Raw genomic sequence first — 14,539 nt, 5'->3', positions numbered from 1 at the left:
AAGTTAAAAGAGAAATATAGAATACCAAGGTTAAAAGATTTCTTCATAATAATAACAATCACTCAACAATAATAACAACACCAAGAACATTCAACTAAAAATGAGACGCCAAATATAATGTAAAAAAACTCATCAAATGAAGTAAAAAATCACGGAGAAAACAACCTAGAAAAGAACCCTAATTTTCTTTTCTTTTATCAATCAAACCCCCTTCTCTTGTAATACCAAAGACCTAATGCTATTTATATATCTATATTTTCGTTTAAGGAATACCTAAATATAAAATAGCCTAACTAGATAAAAATAAGCCAATAAAAACTGCTCCTCCTAATCTATCATTTGTTGCATCAATATGTCAATTCCATTTGGGCACCCAAAACCAATTCCAAAAAAATTTCCTTGACTCTAACATGAGAGCATTAATCGAATGCATTAAAAATTTATTGAGATGTGGTAAGAATGAAAATAGGAATTTCGACTTTCATGAAAATAAAAAAGTTTGGTTTTTATTTTTAATAAGTTGTCTAAATAATTTCCCCGATAAAAAATGAAATAAATTTCTTAATTTTATCTTTAATTTAAATATAAATTTACTCTTACACCCAAAATCCATTAGCATATAATTTTCATCATTATTTTAAAAACACTTGCAAATTCACAATTTCAAGTTTGTGAGGGAAGGATTTTGAAAGGGACTACAAACACTTTCTAATATTTAAAAGCATTTTTGATAAATTTTTAAAAATTTGAAGAATTATTTGGATTGATTTATGATGTATGATGTATGATTATTCCAAAAATTACTCTTTTTATTATATGATACATACCAAAAATACTATTAAAACATTTTTTTTTAGTTTATATTCAAACATTACAACTAAAAACATTAAGAAAAATGATTTTATTATGAAAAATATAATAGAAAATTGTATATAATTAAAATTAGCCAAAAATCAGGGCTCCTTTGACCCTGTTTTCTAAAACTTATTTTAAAAAATTCATGAAAACAACTCTTACTTGTTCTCTAAAATTTTTCCTCTATTTTACTTTCTTTTTAAAAATGCTTTTTAGAGAACAATGATAAAATAATGTTAACATTTTTTAAAAACAAGTTTCTCTTTTTAAAAACAAAAAACGGTTTTTAAATCACATGACCAAACAAACTCTTATGTATTTTAAAATTATTTAATATTCATATAGAAGAGTTTAAATAAGTTAAATGGGTTTAAAATAATATATAAAAATACTTTATTCACTTTAAATTTATATTTTATTATTTCAATTTACTTTTTCTCTTTATTTTTTTATTTTTTATTTTTTATTTTTTTGTTTAAATTTTTAAACAAAAACACTCACACATGAAAGCTCGAATTCATTCATGTCTTCAAAGTCATAATCCATACCACAATATGTAGTTTTGAACATTGATGAAAATATCGGTAATTACGGATATATCTGTATCTTAATTTTACGTATATATCGGAGAAATATCGATGGATATTTTGGAAAAAAAATTTGGTAAGCCAAAAATTGATCAAAATTCACGGAAATGTAAAAAAAACCTCATAGCAATGTAATTAGAAGTATAATAGACAATTTAAAGTTGTTTTGTTGAAGAATTTGATATATGTATGATATGATTTGTGATATTAGATGTAATTATATCACGTCGGTCGATAAGAAATGTGAATTTTGTAATTGTACACTCATTATGAAGCTTTATGAAAGACTTGATTTCATTAAATATCAATAATTTGTACATATTACATTACAATGACTCTTTAGTAATAAAATGAAAATCGATGTGGTTCAATGGAATTGGTAGATGAAGAAACCCCGTCTTGTTGTTGAAGACAAAAGTTGGGTCAAAATAGTTGTTGGAATCTCATTTTATCGTTGGAAAATAAAATTGGTTGTTGGATCGAAATCTGACAATTGAATCATCACATAGTTGTTGGGGTTCAATTATGGTTGTTGGATCACATCCAGCTTCAATTTGGACCATCAGATGCACATAAAATTGACTGTTGGAACTCGGACCAAATCTAGACCGTCAGATCAACGTGGGGAAGCTAGGAGCCATCAAATCAGCAGTAGGTGGAGGGCGCCGATATTTTCAAAAAATGGGCAAAAAATCAGTGAAATAAACCGAAATATCCCTAGTTTTTTTCAATTGGAGGCGATTTTTTTAAAAAAATCGTCGATATTTCTTCGATTTTTGGCAAAAATTTTGGATATTTCTTCTGTTGACATTTCGCTCCCATTTGCATTTCACCAACGCCCGAAAGACATCCAACATTTTCAACATTGGTTTTGAGAAGGGCTGTAAATGAGGATGGGCCTGGGTCTTGGAGAATAGGCCCAATAGGGCTGGGCTGAGGTCCAACGCCCAAACCAAGCTTCTTGGGATGGAGAGAGTTGGTCCTGGAGGAACCACCACTTGATTTTCCACCTTTAGTATCATGCCCATGACATAATATACAAATGGCAATTAAATGCAGGATTTTTATTTGTATTTTGTATTTTTCTAATAACTTCTTTTAGCTTTCCTTTTTCGCCCCTTTGATCACCACTTAAGCCCAAAAGAAAAATGAAGAATGAAATGAGAAAAATAGCATTTGTTTTCAAACAATAAATATACACAATTTACTCTAAGGCTATGTCTGGTAGTAAAAAAAAATATTAAAGAAAGAAAATAATAATAATAAAATAAATATTTTTCTCATGTTTAATTTATTATGAAAACTATGAAAAAAGTTAAATATAATTAAAATCAGTAAAAATTTATATATGTTTAAATTATGTAATTTTTAGATAAAGAGGTTTTAGAGTCCATTTGATAGTACTTATGAACAAAAATTAAAGAGTGATTGGACGTTATTTTTACTCCTAGTGTTTTTAGAAAAATCACTAATTAAGTTTTTTTTCTTGAAAATACTATAATTGGTTTTTTTTAACACTACAAGTAATTTTTTAAGTGTGTTTCCTAATTTTTTCTAAACACCTAATTCTTTTAAAAAACACTTTTTAAATTAAAAGTGTTTCTTAGAATCATTGTTGAACTCTAAGAGTGTGTTGGGCATGAAATGTTTTTAATATTTTTAATACTAAAAAAAATAAATTTTTTCAAGTATTAGAAATTATAGAAACACTTTTTAAAATTATTGTCAAACGCACTCTAAGAGTCATTTGATAGTGTTTTTATTCGAAACATTTTTAGTAAAAATATCTTTAGTGAAAGTATTTTTAAGAGAATTACTTATCAAATATTTTTTTAGAAAACATTGTAAATGATTTTTCAAGCACTAGAAGTGATTTTAAATTTTTTTTAAAATATTTCATAAATTTTATCAAACACCCAGTTTTTTTTTATTTTTTATTTTTTCAAAAACACTTTTTATACTAAAATGGATCCTAGAATTAGGATTCTAAGTGTTTGGAAAAATTTATGAAACAAGTTAAAAAGCCATTTGTGGTGTTTCTTAAAAAAAAAAAACTTAATAGGTGATTTTCTTAAAAATATTTAAGGGAAAACACCAAAAAATACTATCAAATGCACTCTTAAATAAATGAAATGAATTTGAAATAAAATATAAAAATAATGTATTAATGTTTGAATCTATGTTTATTTTTTAAAAAAATTCTATACTTCTTTTCTATATCTTCAGAAAAATATTATCCTTTTCACTTCCATATATAGAAATGTATATCAAATCCACCAAACCCTAAATCATGATGTGCTGACCATTTGCTCTACATTAATAAAAAGCACACAGCTTTAAGAATTTCCCAAAAAAAACTAAAAACAAAAAGGCGGCGACCACCAATTGTTTTCAACAGAAGGATGAACCATCAAAATGGGGTCCATGCCTCTCATTGTTGTGAGCTGTCTGGGCATTGTTAATAGTGGAGGGGTCTCCATCTCTCCAATACTACCAGCTCCACTCTTTGGTTTCTCCGTCAACATATCTTTCATTTTTGTCTCTTTTTCAAAGTTTTACCGTTTGCATGAAGTCATCACCCCATAGAAGAGTAGGTTTGAACATCAGCTGAAGATTGGTAGTTAGAAAATTTGAATCCCTTCGTTCTCAGTCGTGCTGCAACCAACCCCCATCTTTACCTCTCCCATCTTCCTTCCTTTCCTAACATGATTTCTTCTTCTTCACTCATCCCATTTTCCTAGCTCACAAACAATGGTATGTTTTCCATCTTCTTTTCCATCACAACTCCACACGAACACACAATCATGGAGTTTTTGCTAATGGGGTTTATGTCTTCCTTTTGACTTCTTTTGATTTGTTTTCGTCTCAGTCTCTTACACCACTGATGTTCCGGTCACTAATGAGGCTGCTGGCGGCGCTAGTACACCAGCCAGCGGCCGCGGTCACCACCCTCCTCTACTACAGCGATCTCCTCCCTCGACACCTCAACTTGGAGCGTCTGGTCCGCCGTGAGTTTCTCGATCGAGACAACTATCTGTTCCATTTCCTCATCAGCGTTTTGAGATGCTTCTGGTAATACTCCCTCTGCCTTACATATACTGACATGACATATATTCTCTATATTTTGGATATTTTGTTGAAATACTTCTTTTTTCCTTTCTGGGTGTTTAATTCTTCTTCCAGAGTCGATGGGATCGCATCGGATCGATGTTTTTCTGCAGTTTTAACATCCATGAATCGGCAAGTTTGGTCTATATGAATTAACATGATCAGAGATTTTCATGTCTGAAGTAGAGTGTATGATTTCTTGTTGTCATTTCCCTTTCTGAGATGGAGAGTTGTAGTTTGATATATATATATATATATATATACCATGGAGAGCATCATAACAAGGAGGCGATGGAGGCAGATAGGGTCAGGGTTTATCTTCTTCTTCAATTTTTCCTTTCTTTTTTTTTTTTTTTTAAGATTGTAGTGCTATGGGGTTTAGTTGTATGTGCCCCAAAAAATAAAAAGTAAAAGAAAATGGAATAATTTCCATATTCCATGGATACATATTTCATTATGAGGGGCTATGCAAATAGTATTTTGGACTAATGAAGGAGATTAATTGGTGCATTTGCATCTTCATTTGATGTGAGCATAAAATATTATAGTGCATGAGGAAGTGGGTTAAGGTTTTTTCCTTTTCTTATTCAAATGCAAAAAGGGTAAGAAAAGGAGTCCACACTTTGTGTGGCCCAAAGTGAAATTCATTTTTCTCATTCTCCATCATTCACATTGTGTCTTTGGACATCAAACATTATACAAATAGTCTAAAATGGGCACAAATCTAAGGCCCTATTTGTGTTTTTTCTTTAATAGAATTTCTATGCGAAGTGTTTTTAGTGAAATTATTTTCTTTAAAAATGTTTTTAAGAAAATTTTTAATATTATAAGTAATTTTTCAAACTTTTAAAAGTCCTAAAAATTTGTCAAACACCTAATTTATTTTTAAAATCATTTTCTAGGCTCCTAAAATGATTGCCAAACGAAACATAAGTCTTTTTTCCAAATATTTTCTATTAATATAAAAAATGAAAAAAAAATTATTTTTATTTGAAATCTAAAGTATGAAAATATTAATTTTTTTTGGAATTTTATTTAATTTTTAAATAAATTGAGATGAAGTTATACTTCATTTAAAAAATAAGCATCAATTTAATAATTATTTTATATTCATAAAATAAAAATAAGAAGAAATAAAATATACTATGAAAAATATGTTTTGATGCATATTTTTAAAAAAAGAAAAAGAAAAAAAAACTTAATTACTTTAAAAGATGGTTTTTATAGACTAGCATTTATGTAATTCTATTTTGAAATTGATGAAATATTTAAAGTCAACTATAGGGTGATAGATCAAATCTGAAGGTCAACCATACTGTGATCCTAAATTCCTAATCCAACATGATTTCATGGTCATAATTTGAGGAGGTGGTAGAAGATGCTGTCACAATGATTTTGGGCATCTTCTTCCATCATCTCTTTGAATATAGTGGGGGAGGAATAATATCTAACCAAGTTGTGAAGCAAAGACTTCATATTTTATGGCAAATCTCTCCCTTCCCATCAACCAATCCTCACCCCAAGTTATGTTGTGCTCAATGCTCTTCTCAAATAATCAGCCATTGAAAACTCAATGAAACATGGGCCCAAATTATATCACCCAATTAATCATGGAAGACTCGATGGTTTGCAATCATGGGGTCTCAAATATTTTTTTTTTCCATGAATTATTTCTTTATTTTTTAAATTATTTGTACACCAATTCATTATTTAGAAAAGGAAAATTAACCCTAGTCACAATGAATTTTAAAAAAAATAGAAAAAAAAATATTTTCAAGTAACACAAATCATTCTTACTAGTGATACTAAGAGCACACAAGACTTGGGCCGGGTCACGTACTTGGCCTAGCCCAAGCCCATTTTTTTTCAAAAGAGTTGGCAAGCTGGAGCTTTAATGAATATTTCAAGTTTCGTGGAGTTGGATGGTAAGTCACATGTCTAGAATTAGACCCCAAAGCTTGGTCCCCACCAAGGAATGTTAACTGTACTAATGGGTCTAGCGTTGGGCAACATAAGTTATGACATGATTGGGCAATGGGCCCACAATATATATATATATCAATTAAGATTTTACGTGAAAAATCCTCATATAAGATATGGAGATAAAAAGTTACGGATGTGAGATCAATAATTCACTATTTAATATCATAGTATATAAAATTAGTTGATAAAATGCTTCCCTAAAATTTACTCTCAAGAACTTATACCATAATTCACATTTATGCAGTACATCAAATGTTTCAACGGATTCGCTAAAACTCTTGAGGGGAGGTAGATTTCTTCAATAATTTATAATTAGTTCAACATCTTTTTGAGAACTTTTACTAATACTATGGCAAGTTAGGGTTTTTCTTAATAAAAACATCAAACCTTAAAACACATTTGGGTAAAAAATAAAAACTCAAATTTCCAAAAAAAATGAAAAATGGGATTGCCAAAATTTAGGATCAACCATTTGAGGGGACTAACCTACCACTTGAGTGCTTCAAGCACTACTGCAACTACTTGACCACTTCGAATGGTCAGCGTTCTTGCAAATTTATAAAAATTATTTTAAATATTTTAATTCAATTTTAAACTTATAATCCAATGTTTATCTTTTCAAAAACTAATTTGTCTTTATCTAAATCTTTTCAAATTTATCGATGAATCTTCGATGGAAAGTAAACATCTTATATAAGAATAAAAAAGAATAAAATTTCTAACAAACAAATAATAATGCATAATGCCCTAATAATATATATATATATATATATATATATTAAATTTTCTATGTTTAAACAATAAAAAAATGTTTGCCTTCAATTGGGACAGAAAAAGATGACTTTTTATGTAATTAATTTTTTTATAGAAAAATATGTAAATTAGTATTTTAAAAATATAATTTTGGAATATAAATAATGATAGAGCAATGATAACCACTTCTACTTGGTATATTATGGTGAAGCCACGAGCGATGACATAATATTATGAGGTGACTTATAAGAAACTTCCATCATGTGACAATGTCTAATGAAAAGGGCACAAATAAAAGGTTTGTGAAACAACCATTCAACGTGAAAGACCTGATCATCCTTTGTCATATTGTGCTGGTGCACTCTAACTCTCACTCTCACAGGCTTACAGCTATCACCTTATTGGCTAGCTAGTACTTGATATAAAATTAATTTCATATACTTCAGGTGAATTTTTTATGTTTGTAGCCTGTAGGTGGCTTTGGGAAGACAGCCTCTGGACAACTGGGTCGCCAAGCTACTCCAATAACAAAACATTGGCACCCACCTTACTCCACCACGTTCCCTACATTCATCTTACAACTCACTTCCAGCTGCTACTACACCCAGTTCATTCACTATTTTCCAGCTTTCATCTTCACTGTTTTGCTTCTCAATACATTATACCACCTCTCCTTTTGAGTTTGCTGCAAAAATCGATTAAACTTTCATGATTGTAAAACATGTCTATATATAGTTAAGAAAAGTTCATACTTATATAATGTTAGAAATTTTATCCTATATTCGATGTGAGATATCACAAAAATAGTATTCACGACCCATTTTGGACTAACCCATGTCATAAATTAATACCCCTTGTGACCATCATTCTTTAAATGATGATTGCATTTATCATGTTAAATAAGTCGAACGATCAAACCTAAATATGATTCATTTATTAAGCAAATTATGTGGATTAAAATAATTGCAACACGAACATGATTATACTTTAAAATGCATATCATTTTCGAATCGCGTTATTGTGTTGTGTCAAAATTGCTATCTCTAAGTGAACTTTATATGATACATAAGGTTTTAACATGATTTAACTAATTATGCTTATATCTACAGATAAGAGATAATCATTTCATTATATTATAAAAAATATTATAAATGATAGAACCAGATACAATTATTATGTTTTTCTAAACATCTTATGTTTTTTTATATATTTCATTCTTCCTTATATTTTTTATTCATCTCGTATAATATTTTTATAAGTATATTTATATCTCATAACTTAAAATATTTATATAGATATTTTTATTAATTTTTTTTATTCTTTATGAAAAGGAAACAACACTTACTAAGAATGTGTAACATGAACCGACTGATTTTATTATTGGAATAGATTCATGTTGGAGATGCTTCTCATTTCATATATAAAATATTTGGCCGTCATGATGTTAAACACTTGAAGGAAACAATTCCTAGTAGAAAACAATCACTAGTAGAAAACAATCACTTAATTTCAAAGCGTAGTTTTATTATTTTTTAAGAAGATTGTAAAGTGGAAGATGATTCGATTTGCTTATTAAGGGAATGTTTGGCAGTTGAAATTAGGAACAGAGAATGAAAATGAGGAATTATTTTCATTTTTTAATGTATTTGAATTATTATTTTTAATTATGCATAATATAAGTTTTTATTTTATTTTAAATTTATTCATAAAATTCATTGTATTTCCAAAATAATTAACTTCTGATAAAAATTGATTTTATTTTAAAATTTAAAATTGTGTTTTATTTTAAAGAGAAAAAAAGTATTTTTGTAATGGTTTCCAAACAGGCCTTCCACATCATTGGCTTATTGAAAATTGTAAAATCAATGGACTGGAAGCAAATTGGCGACCAAGTAACCTAAATTATACTTTTAGCCTACAGGCCACGTGACTCATGGCCGCACACCAACCAGAATGTTTGCCTCACATGACAAATAGTGGCTACAAGTCACACCCACTTTGACTTTCTGATTTTTGGCCCATGTTCGAATGTGCTTCTCATTTTCACTTGTTCACGTCTTCTTTTTCTTTTTCCTTTTTTTTTTTCCTAAAAAATAATAATAATAGGGTTTTCTTTTTCAACCCTACCCTTTCCCTTTTACATTTCCATTATTTGTTTTATTTTTTAGACAAATTTGTGAAAGTACATAATTATTTTATTTAAAAAAAAAAGCTTAATTGGGCATGTGGAGTTGTTGGTGGAAGCCTTTAACTCGGAATTGTAGGTGTGTGAGGGCTTGTGTTTCACAATTTAGGTGGTGTGAATGGTGGGGTTGTGGCACCAACCATGTCTAGGGCCATTATGCATTTAATTGGACATGGCATGATGGTCCATTGTCACGCTTGCTGTTTTCAATTATAAAATCATCGTGTTGATGCCTGAAGGGTCACAATCGGAGTTGATGGATGCAACCAACCAACAATCTCCTCTCAGGAATATCCTTGGGGTTCATTACCTTGGACGTGACCAACCCTTCAATTTGCCAACAATATCCTCCCAACAATACTCTTGAGGTTCGAATCCATGATCTCGACCTCCAATCTGCCAACAATCTCCCCACAACGATACCTTAGGGTTCAAATTCATGACCTCAACTTTGATACCATTGGTAGGATCTTAATCACTACCAACTCTCCTAAAAGTAATTGTTGTTAAAAAAAACGTATATTCTAACTTTATAATACATTTACCCAAACGCCTATGGTGAATACAAGGAGAATTGATGAAGACGATCAAACTTTTTATCTGCTAATAATTCTCATATCGGATAAGTGAGAAAGTTTTTAACGTTATATATATATAGAAATTCCTTTTAATCTTGTAAAATGATTTTAAAACCATAAGAATCTCTTTGACTCCAAAATAGATAATATCTAAAAGATTGTTACATCTAAATTACTATTTCCCTTGTCAATATTTTTCAATATATCTCATGTCATGTTTTTGTACATTAATTCTTCCTTGAAATACCCTTTTACACATTAAAATCCAAATATATTTAATATATTTTTATAAACTTTTTTGATATAAATTGTATCACCTTTTGAATGTGGAGGTTTTTCTTGATACCCAAACAGCCCCTTCACCTAGCAATTTCTATAATTCAACAATCACAATCGGTCACTTTTCTTAGTCAAAAGCCAAAACCTTTTGCAACCCCACTCTTCCACGCAAAAGACCCTTTTTCTTCTTCTCCTTTCAGCGCTCCCCATATTTTAATGGCGGCATCATAGGATGGATTTTCCGAAATTTTCTTTCTTTCTTCCCATGCAGCCTGACTGCCAACTTGCATGACGGCCAATGGACTTGCAGTAGCTTAAGCAACAAGCTAAGAACAAGAAGGTAGCCTATAGGATACTGACACGTGTAAGTTCACAGCTGTGATCCAGTCTGTAACTTAATCATGGCCTTTTGACTCTTTTTCCCCTCCCTAAGTCTAATCCCTTTTCTACACGTGGCTGTTAAAGCCACCCCACTTTTTTCCGGCGAAAGGCATATCCACTGCCATTCTTTATCCTCATTGAGAATAAACCAACTGGATCAAATTACCAAAATAGCCTCCTAAAATGACGGGATTGTTTCATCTGCTGGTCATTCGTTCCCAAATTACATTGCTCCAACACGGTCGAGTGATCCCCGCCGCTAATTTGGTTTACCTTTTGAGCTATTTAGTTTCTGGCAAAGTAATTATTTGAATTCCGTGAGGATATTTTCGTCATTTTTGATTACCCCTAAAACAAGGCCAGCTAAGAGCGGCCAGCTACACATTCTGATTCTCATGGAAAATGGAGTAGGGTTTGTGGCCGGTCAATAATTTCTTTAAATATTAAAAATAGTTTTATTTTATTAAAAAAAAACCTTATTTTTCTCAAAAAATATTAATTATTTTAGACGAAAATTTTTTCATATTAATTTTTTTAATGGAAATAATTATATAAGACATCAACTGCCGGATACTGGCGGTTGTTGTCCTTAGCCGCCGGCAGCTTAAACGGCTCAGCTGTACATTTGATACCCAAACTGCCCTCAAGGGTTGAACCAATATTCCGTGTAGGTTCAATCATTTTTGAGCGGGATAAGGGGATTTATCGTAAATGAGCGGTTTGCAGTTATACAGCTGTCCGGTTTTTCATGGTTATAAAAAGCGGGAAATGGAGTGTCCAACGTGGTCTAAGGAAAACTGGTGTGTTGGCTTCTATAGATTCTGTGTTATTCGTTGCCCTTTTTCTCTCTAGTTTCTCTATCTAGAAAACCCGCAATTCTTTCCTTTCCAGCTTCGATCTTCTTGTATTTCTGCGTGTTTCTTGCTGGGTTTTTCTCAATCAGCTTCGTTTCTTTCCTTTTGAGCTTCTTTAATGCAGATTCTTGGCATTACTTGATTCCACTTTTGAACTACAAATAATTTCTTTGGCTGGGTTTTCATTCATCGAACGCTTCGGTGTTATCTTTGTTGTCCGTTGAAGGGTCTTCCTTCAGAGATCAAGATGTTTGAAGGGCTATTGGGAAGGAAGTTCTCCTCGAAATGGTTTGAACCCAGCTCTGTTTTTCCTCTGTGTTTTTCTCATGGATTTTATTGTTTTTGTTTGGTTTTTGATTTGTGAAGTTCTCTTTGTTTTTGGGTTGGTTTTGATACAGCAAGTCGTCGATAAAACCCACCATGGCTAGGATTGAGATGGTGCGGAAGAGGAGAAAGGCCATGCAGAATTTTCTGACTAATGATATTGGAGATCTTCTGAGGAGAGGTCTTGATACCAATGCTTATTCCAAGGTGATATTGGGTGTTCTCTTTTGAGTGATTTCTTGATCTTGAATCCAATTTTTTGATGAAGCATAGCATAGAAGATGAATTTTCGGGTTCATTTTCTTACCTCCATCGATCTTTTTGCATGAGATCTCCATATATCCATGATGGAATTTTCAAGTTGATTGTTTTGATCAGTAGAAGGTGTCAAATATGAACTTTCTTTTCTGTTTTCTACCTATGGAAAATTATGGGTTTTTCTTTTGTCTTCTTTATTTGGCTGAATTCTTGAATCCCTGTTTGATAATTTGGAATTTGAGGTTCCTTATCATTCTGTTGGTTTCAAGGGTTAAGAGCTGCAGAAATCATTTCTTTTAGGCAATGTTTCATGAATTTTTGTTCCCTTGCAGTCTATCTTGGTATTCATACATTACTGAGAACTGTCATTTTCTGTTCCTTGTCAAAATCAGGCTGAAGGGCTTTGTGCTGAATTAAATCAGATCTCATGTTACGACTTTATCGATCAATTCTGCGGGTGTATCTTAGATCATCTTTCAGCTATGCAGAAGGAGAGGTATATTCAGTTGTCTTTGTCGTTTAATCTTAATTTCTAACATTTACAGATGTAAACTGTTCATGGAATTGGAAATTGACCTATGTTCTTTTTCCTTACAGGGAATGCCCCAAGGAATGCAGGGAAGCTGTATCATCTTTGATTTTTGCAGCAGCAAGAATGGCTGATGTGCCAGAGCTGCGTGAGCTCAGGAATATATTAACTGAAAGATATGGGAATTCACTGGAATCATTTGTTAACAAAGAGGTGATTATTTATACTTCCACTGAGAGTTCTTTGCAGGCTACCACTCTGTCTTCATGACTAACTCGATAATTTTCTGATCCTAGTTTGCTGAGAAGTTGAAGTCGAAGTCTTCATCCAAGGATATGAAGCTTCAATTGTTGCGGGACATAGCGCAAGAGTCCTCTATAGAATGGGATTCCAAAGCTTTGGAGCAGAAGCTGTTCAATCCACCTGCATCCGATCAAGTAAGCCAGGTTTTATAACTTTAGTAACCTTAAGTTTTGTGGATAAGTTCTATGGAAAGAAGGGACAACTTTGCCTAATGTTTGGTGACCTGCTAAAAGGCCAAACCTTCTGTTTGTTTCTTCTTTATGCTAAAGTCATGTTTGTATAACTATTCTGCAGGACCAAAAGAAGAAAATTAGCCCAAAAAAAGAGGATGTTGCACGAAAAGAAGATGAAGTGGACCCTTCATCTAATGGAAAAGGGGATGATATTGATGATGGATACAGACTGAATATCAGTAGGAGAAGTGCTGTCCCTGGAAAAGACAACCAAGGCTTTCTGTCTCATGAAACACCTTCATTTGCTCCAAGGGAAGATAATGGAGGTCATCAGAAATTTTCAAGCTTAGAAAGAAGGGTTCCTGAAAAAGAAATGGATGACAGGCGCCCCTTCCCCAAGAGGGTTGCCCTTCCTCCTTATACCAGGCCAAAACCTGAAAAAAACCCAACCGGTTCGGAGGCCTTGCCTGGTGGTTCTGGTGGTGAAGAAGTTGATAACAAGCCTGAAAGAACCCCAACAGGAACAAACGGTCCTGAGCAGGGAGAGGTGGCTGAAAAACTGAATGCTCAGGTTAGTGAAGGGGAAGCTAAGCCAAAACCAAGATCAGTCAGGAGGAGACAGCTGAACCCACCACCAGGCGATGATCAAGGTAATGAATTAGTGAAGACAAATCCAAGAAGAACAAGACTAGAGGACCCAAGAAGAGGGTTACAAATCTTAAATGCCGGGGATCACGATCAGAAGGACGAGAAAGAACTAGACAGGCTTTTGATACACTACAGTACAAAGAAGCCATCTCAAGAACCTCCTCCTCCTCCTTCACACCAAACTGCAGCAGAAAATAGTGAATCCACAGGGAACAGAGGCCCTGACCACAAGCATGGTCCATCCAGAGTAAGATCTCTCCCAATTGAACCAACAACTCCAACGGAAGAGACAAGGAAAGGGCATGTTCGTGCCACTTCCTTTCAACCAGATATGATGAAGTTCAGCCATGTGCACCCAAAGCTACCAGATTATGATGAAGTTGCTGCTCGCCTTGCAGCTCTTAGGGGAAAGTGAAAGGATAGCATTAGATTTATGCATTTCCCTTGCTTAAGGGAATAACAGAAAATTCTTTACATGATTGTATCACCCATTGTAATCTTCTCCAAATTCTTCTCCCACAGTGTAGTTCTTTATTATTTGTTATCAGTCAGCACCCGTAGGAAGATATTCTAGGCTTCTAGCTTATTCCTCTTCTTTCCCATGTCTCTCAGCCTTGTAAGATAACAGCATTGCTCCAGAAGCTTAAAAGGTTTACATGTTTACAGTAGAAATCTGTCTGATTGCCATTTTTATGTTGAAGTCTCTTGCTCAATGGCTGAAAGTGCATGTTCACAAGCGGC

General features: G+C 32.4%; 1 protein-coding gene and 1 long non-coding RNA gene across 2 annotated transcripts; both read left to right on the top strand.

The window, feature by feature from the left end:
- The first annotated feature begins 3,970 nt into the window (after positions 1-3,970).
- On the top strand, positions 3,971-5,072 carry LOC104880240 (uncharacterized). The gene is made up of 3 exons (XR_786565.3): positions 3,971-4,196; positions 4,312-4,514; positions 4,626-5,072. It is a non-coding gene; the product is annotated as an uncharacterized LOC104880240 (long non-coding RNA).
- Positions 5,073-11,481: 6,409 nt separating this feature from the next.
- LOC100251435 (uncharacterized) lies at positions 11,482-14,470 on the top strand. The gene is made up of 6 exons (XM_010656365.3): positions 11,482-11,851; positions 11,962-12,094; positions 12,538-12,641; positions 12,743-12,887; positions 12,971-13,111; positions 13,272-14,470. Exons 1-6 carry the CDS (start codon positions 11,811-11,813, stop codon positions 14,211-14,213), a joined length of 1,506 nt encoding a protein of 501 aa, XP_010654667.1. The 5' UTR covers positions 11,482-11,810; the 3' UTR covers positions 14,214-14,470.
- The last annotated feature ends 69 nt before the right edge of the window (positions 14,471-14,539 follow it).

Source organism: Vitis vinifera, chromosome 9, assembly GCF_030704535.1.
Source record: "Vitis vinifera cultivar Pinot Noir 40024 chromosome 9, ASM3070453v1".
Classification (NCBI taxonomy): Eukaryota; Viridiplantae; Streptophyta; class Magnoliopsida; order Vitales; family Vitaceae; genus Vitis; species Vitis vinifera.
This window is presented reverse-complemented; position numbering and strand designations above follow the sequence as displayed.

Bases quoted from the DNA above. Each gene is read 5' to 3' on its own strand.
- LOC100251435 (XM_010656365.3), top strand. From the start codon at position 11,811: ATGTTTGAAGGGCTATTGGGAAGGAAGTTCTCCTCGAAATG. The intron at 12,095-12,537 runs GTGATATTGGGT...TGTCAAAATCAG, and splicing joins ATACCAATGCTTATTCCAAG to GCTGAAGGGCTTTGTGCTGA. The intron at 13,112-13,271 runs GTAAGCCAGGTT...ACTATTCTGCAG, and splicing joins ATCCACCTGCATCCGATCAA to GACCAAAAGAAGAAAATTAG.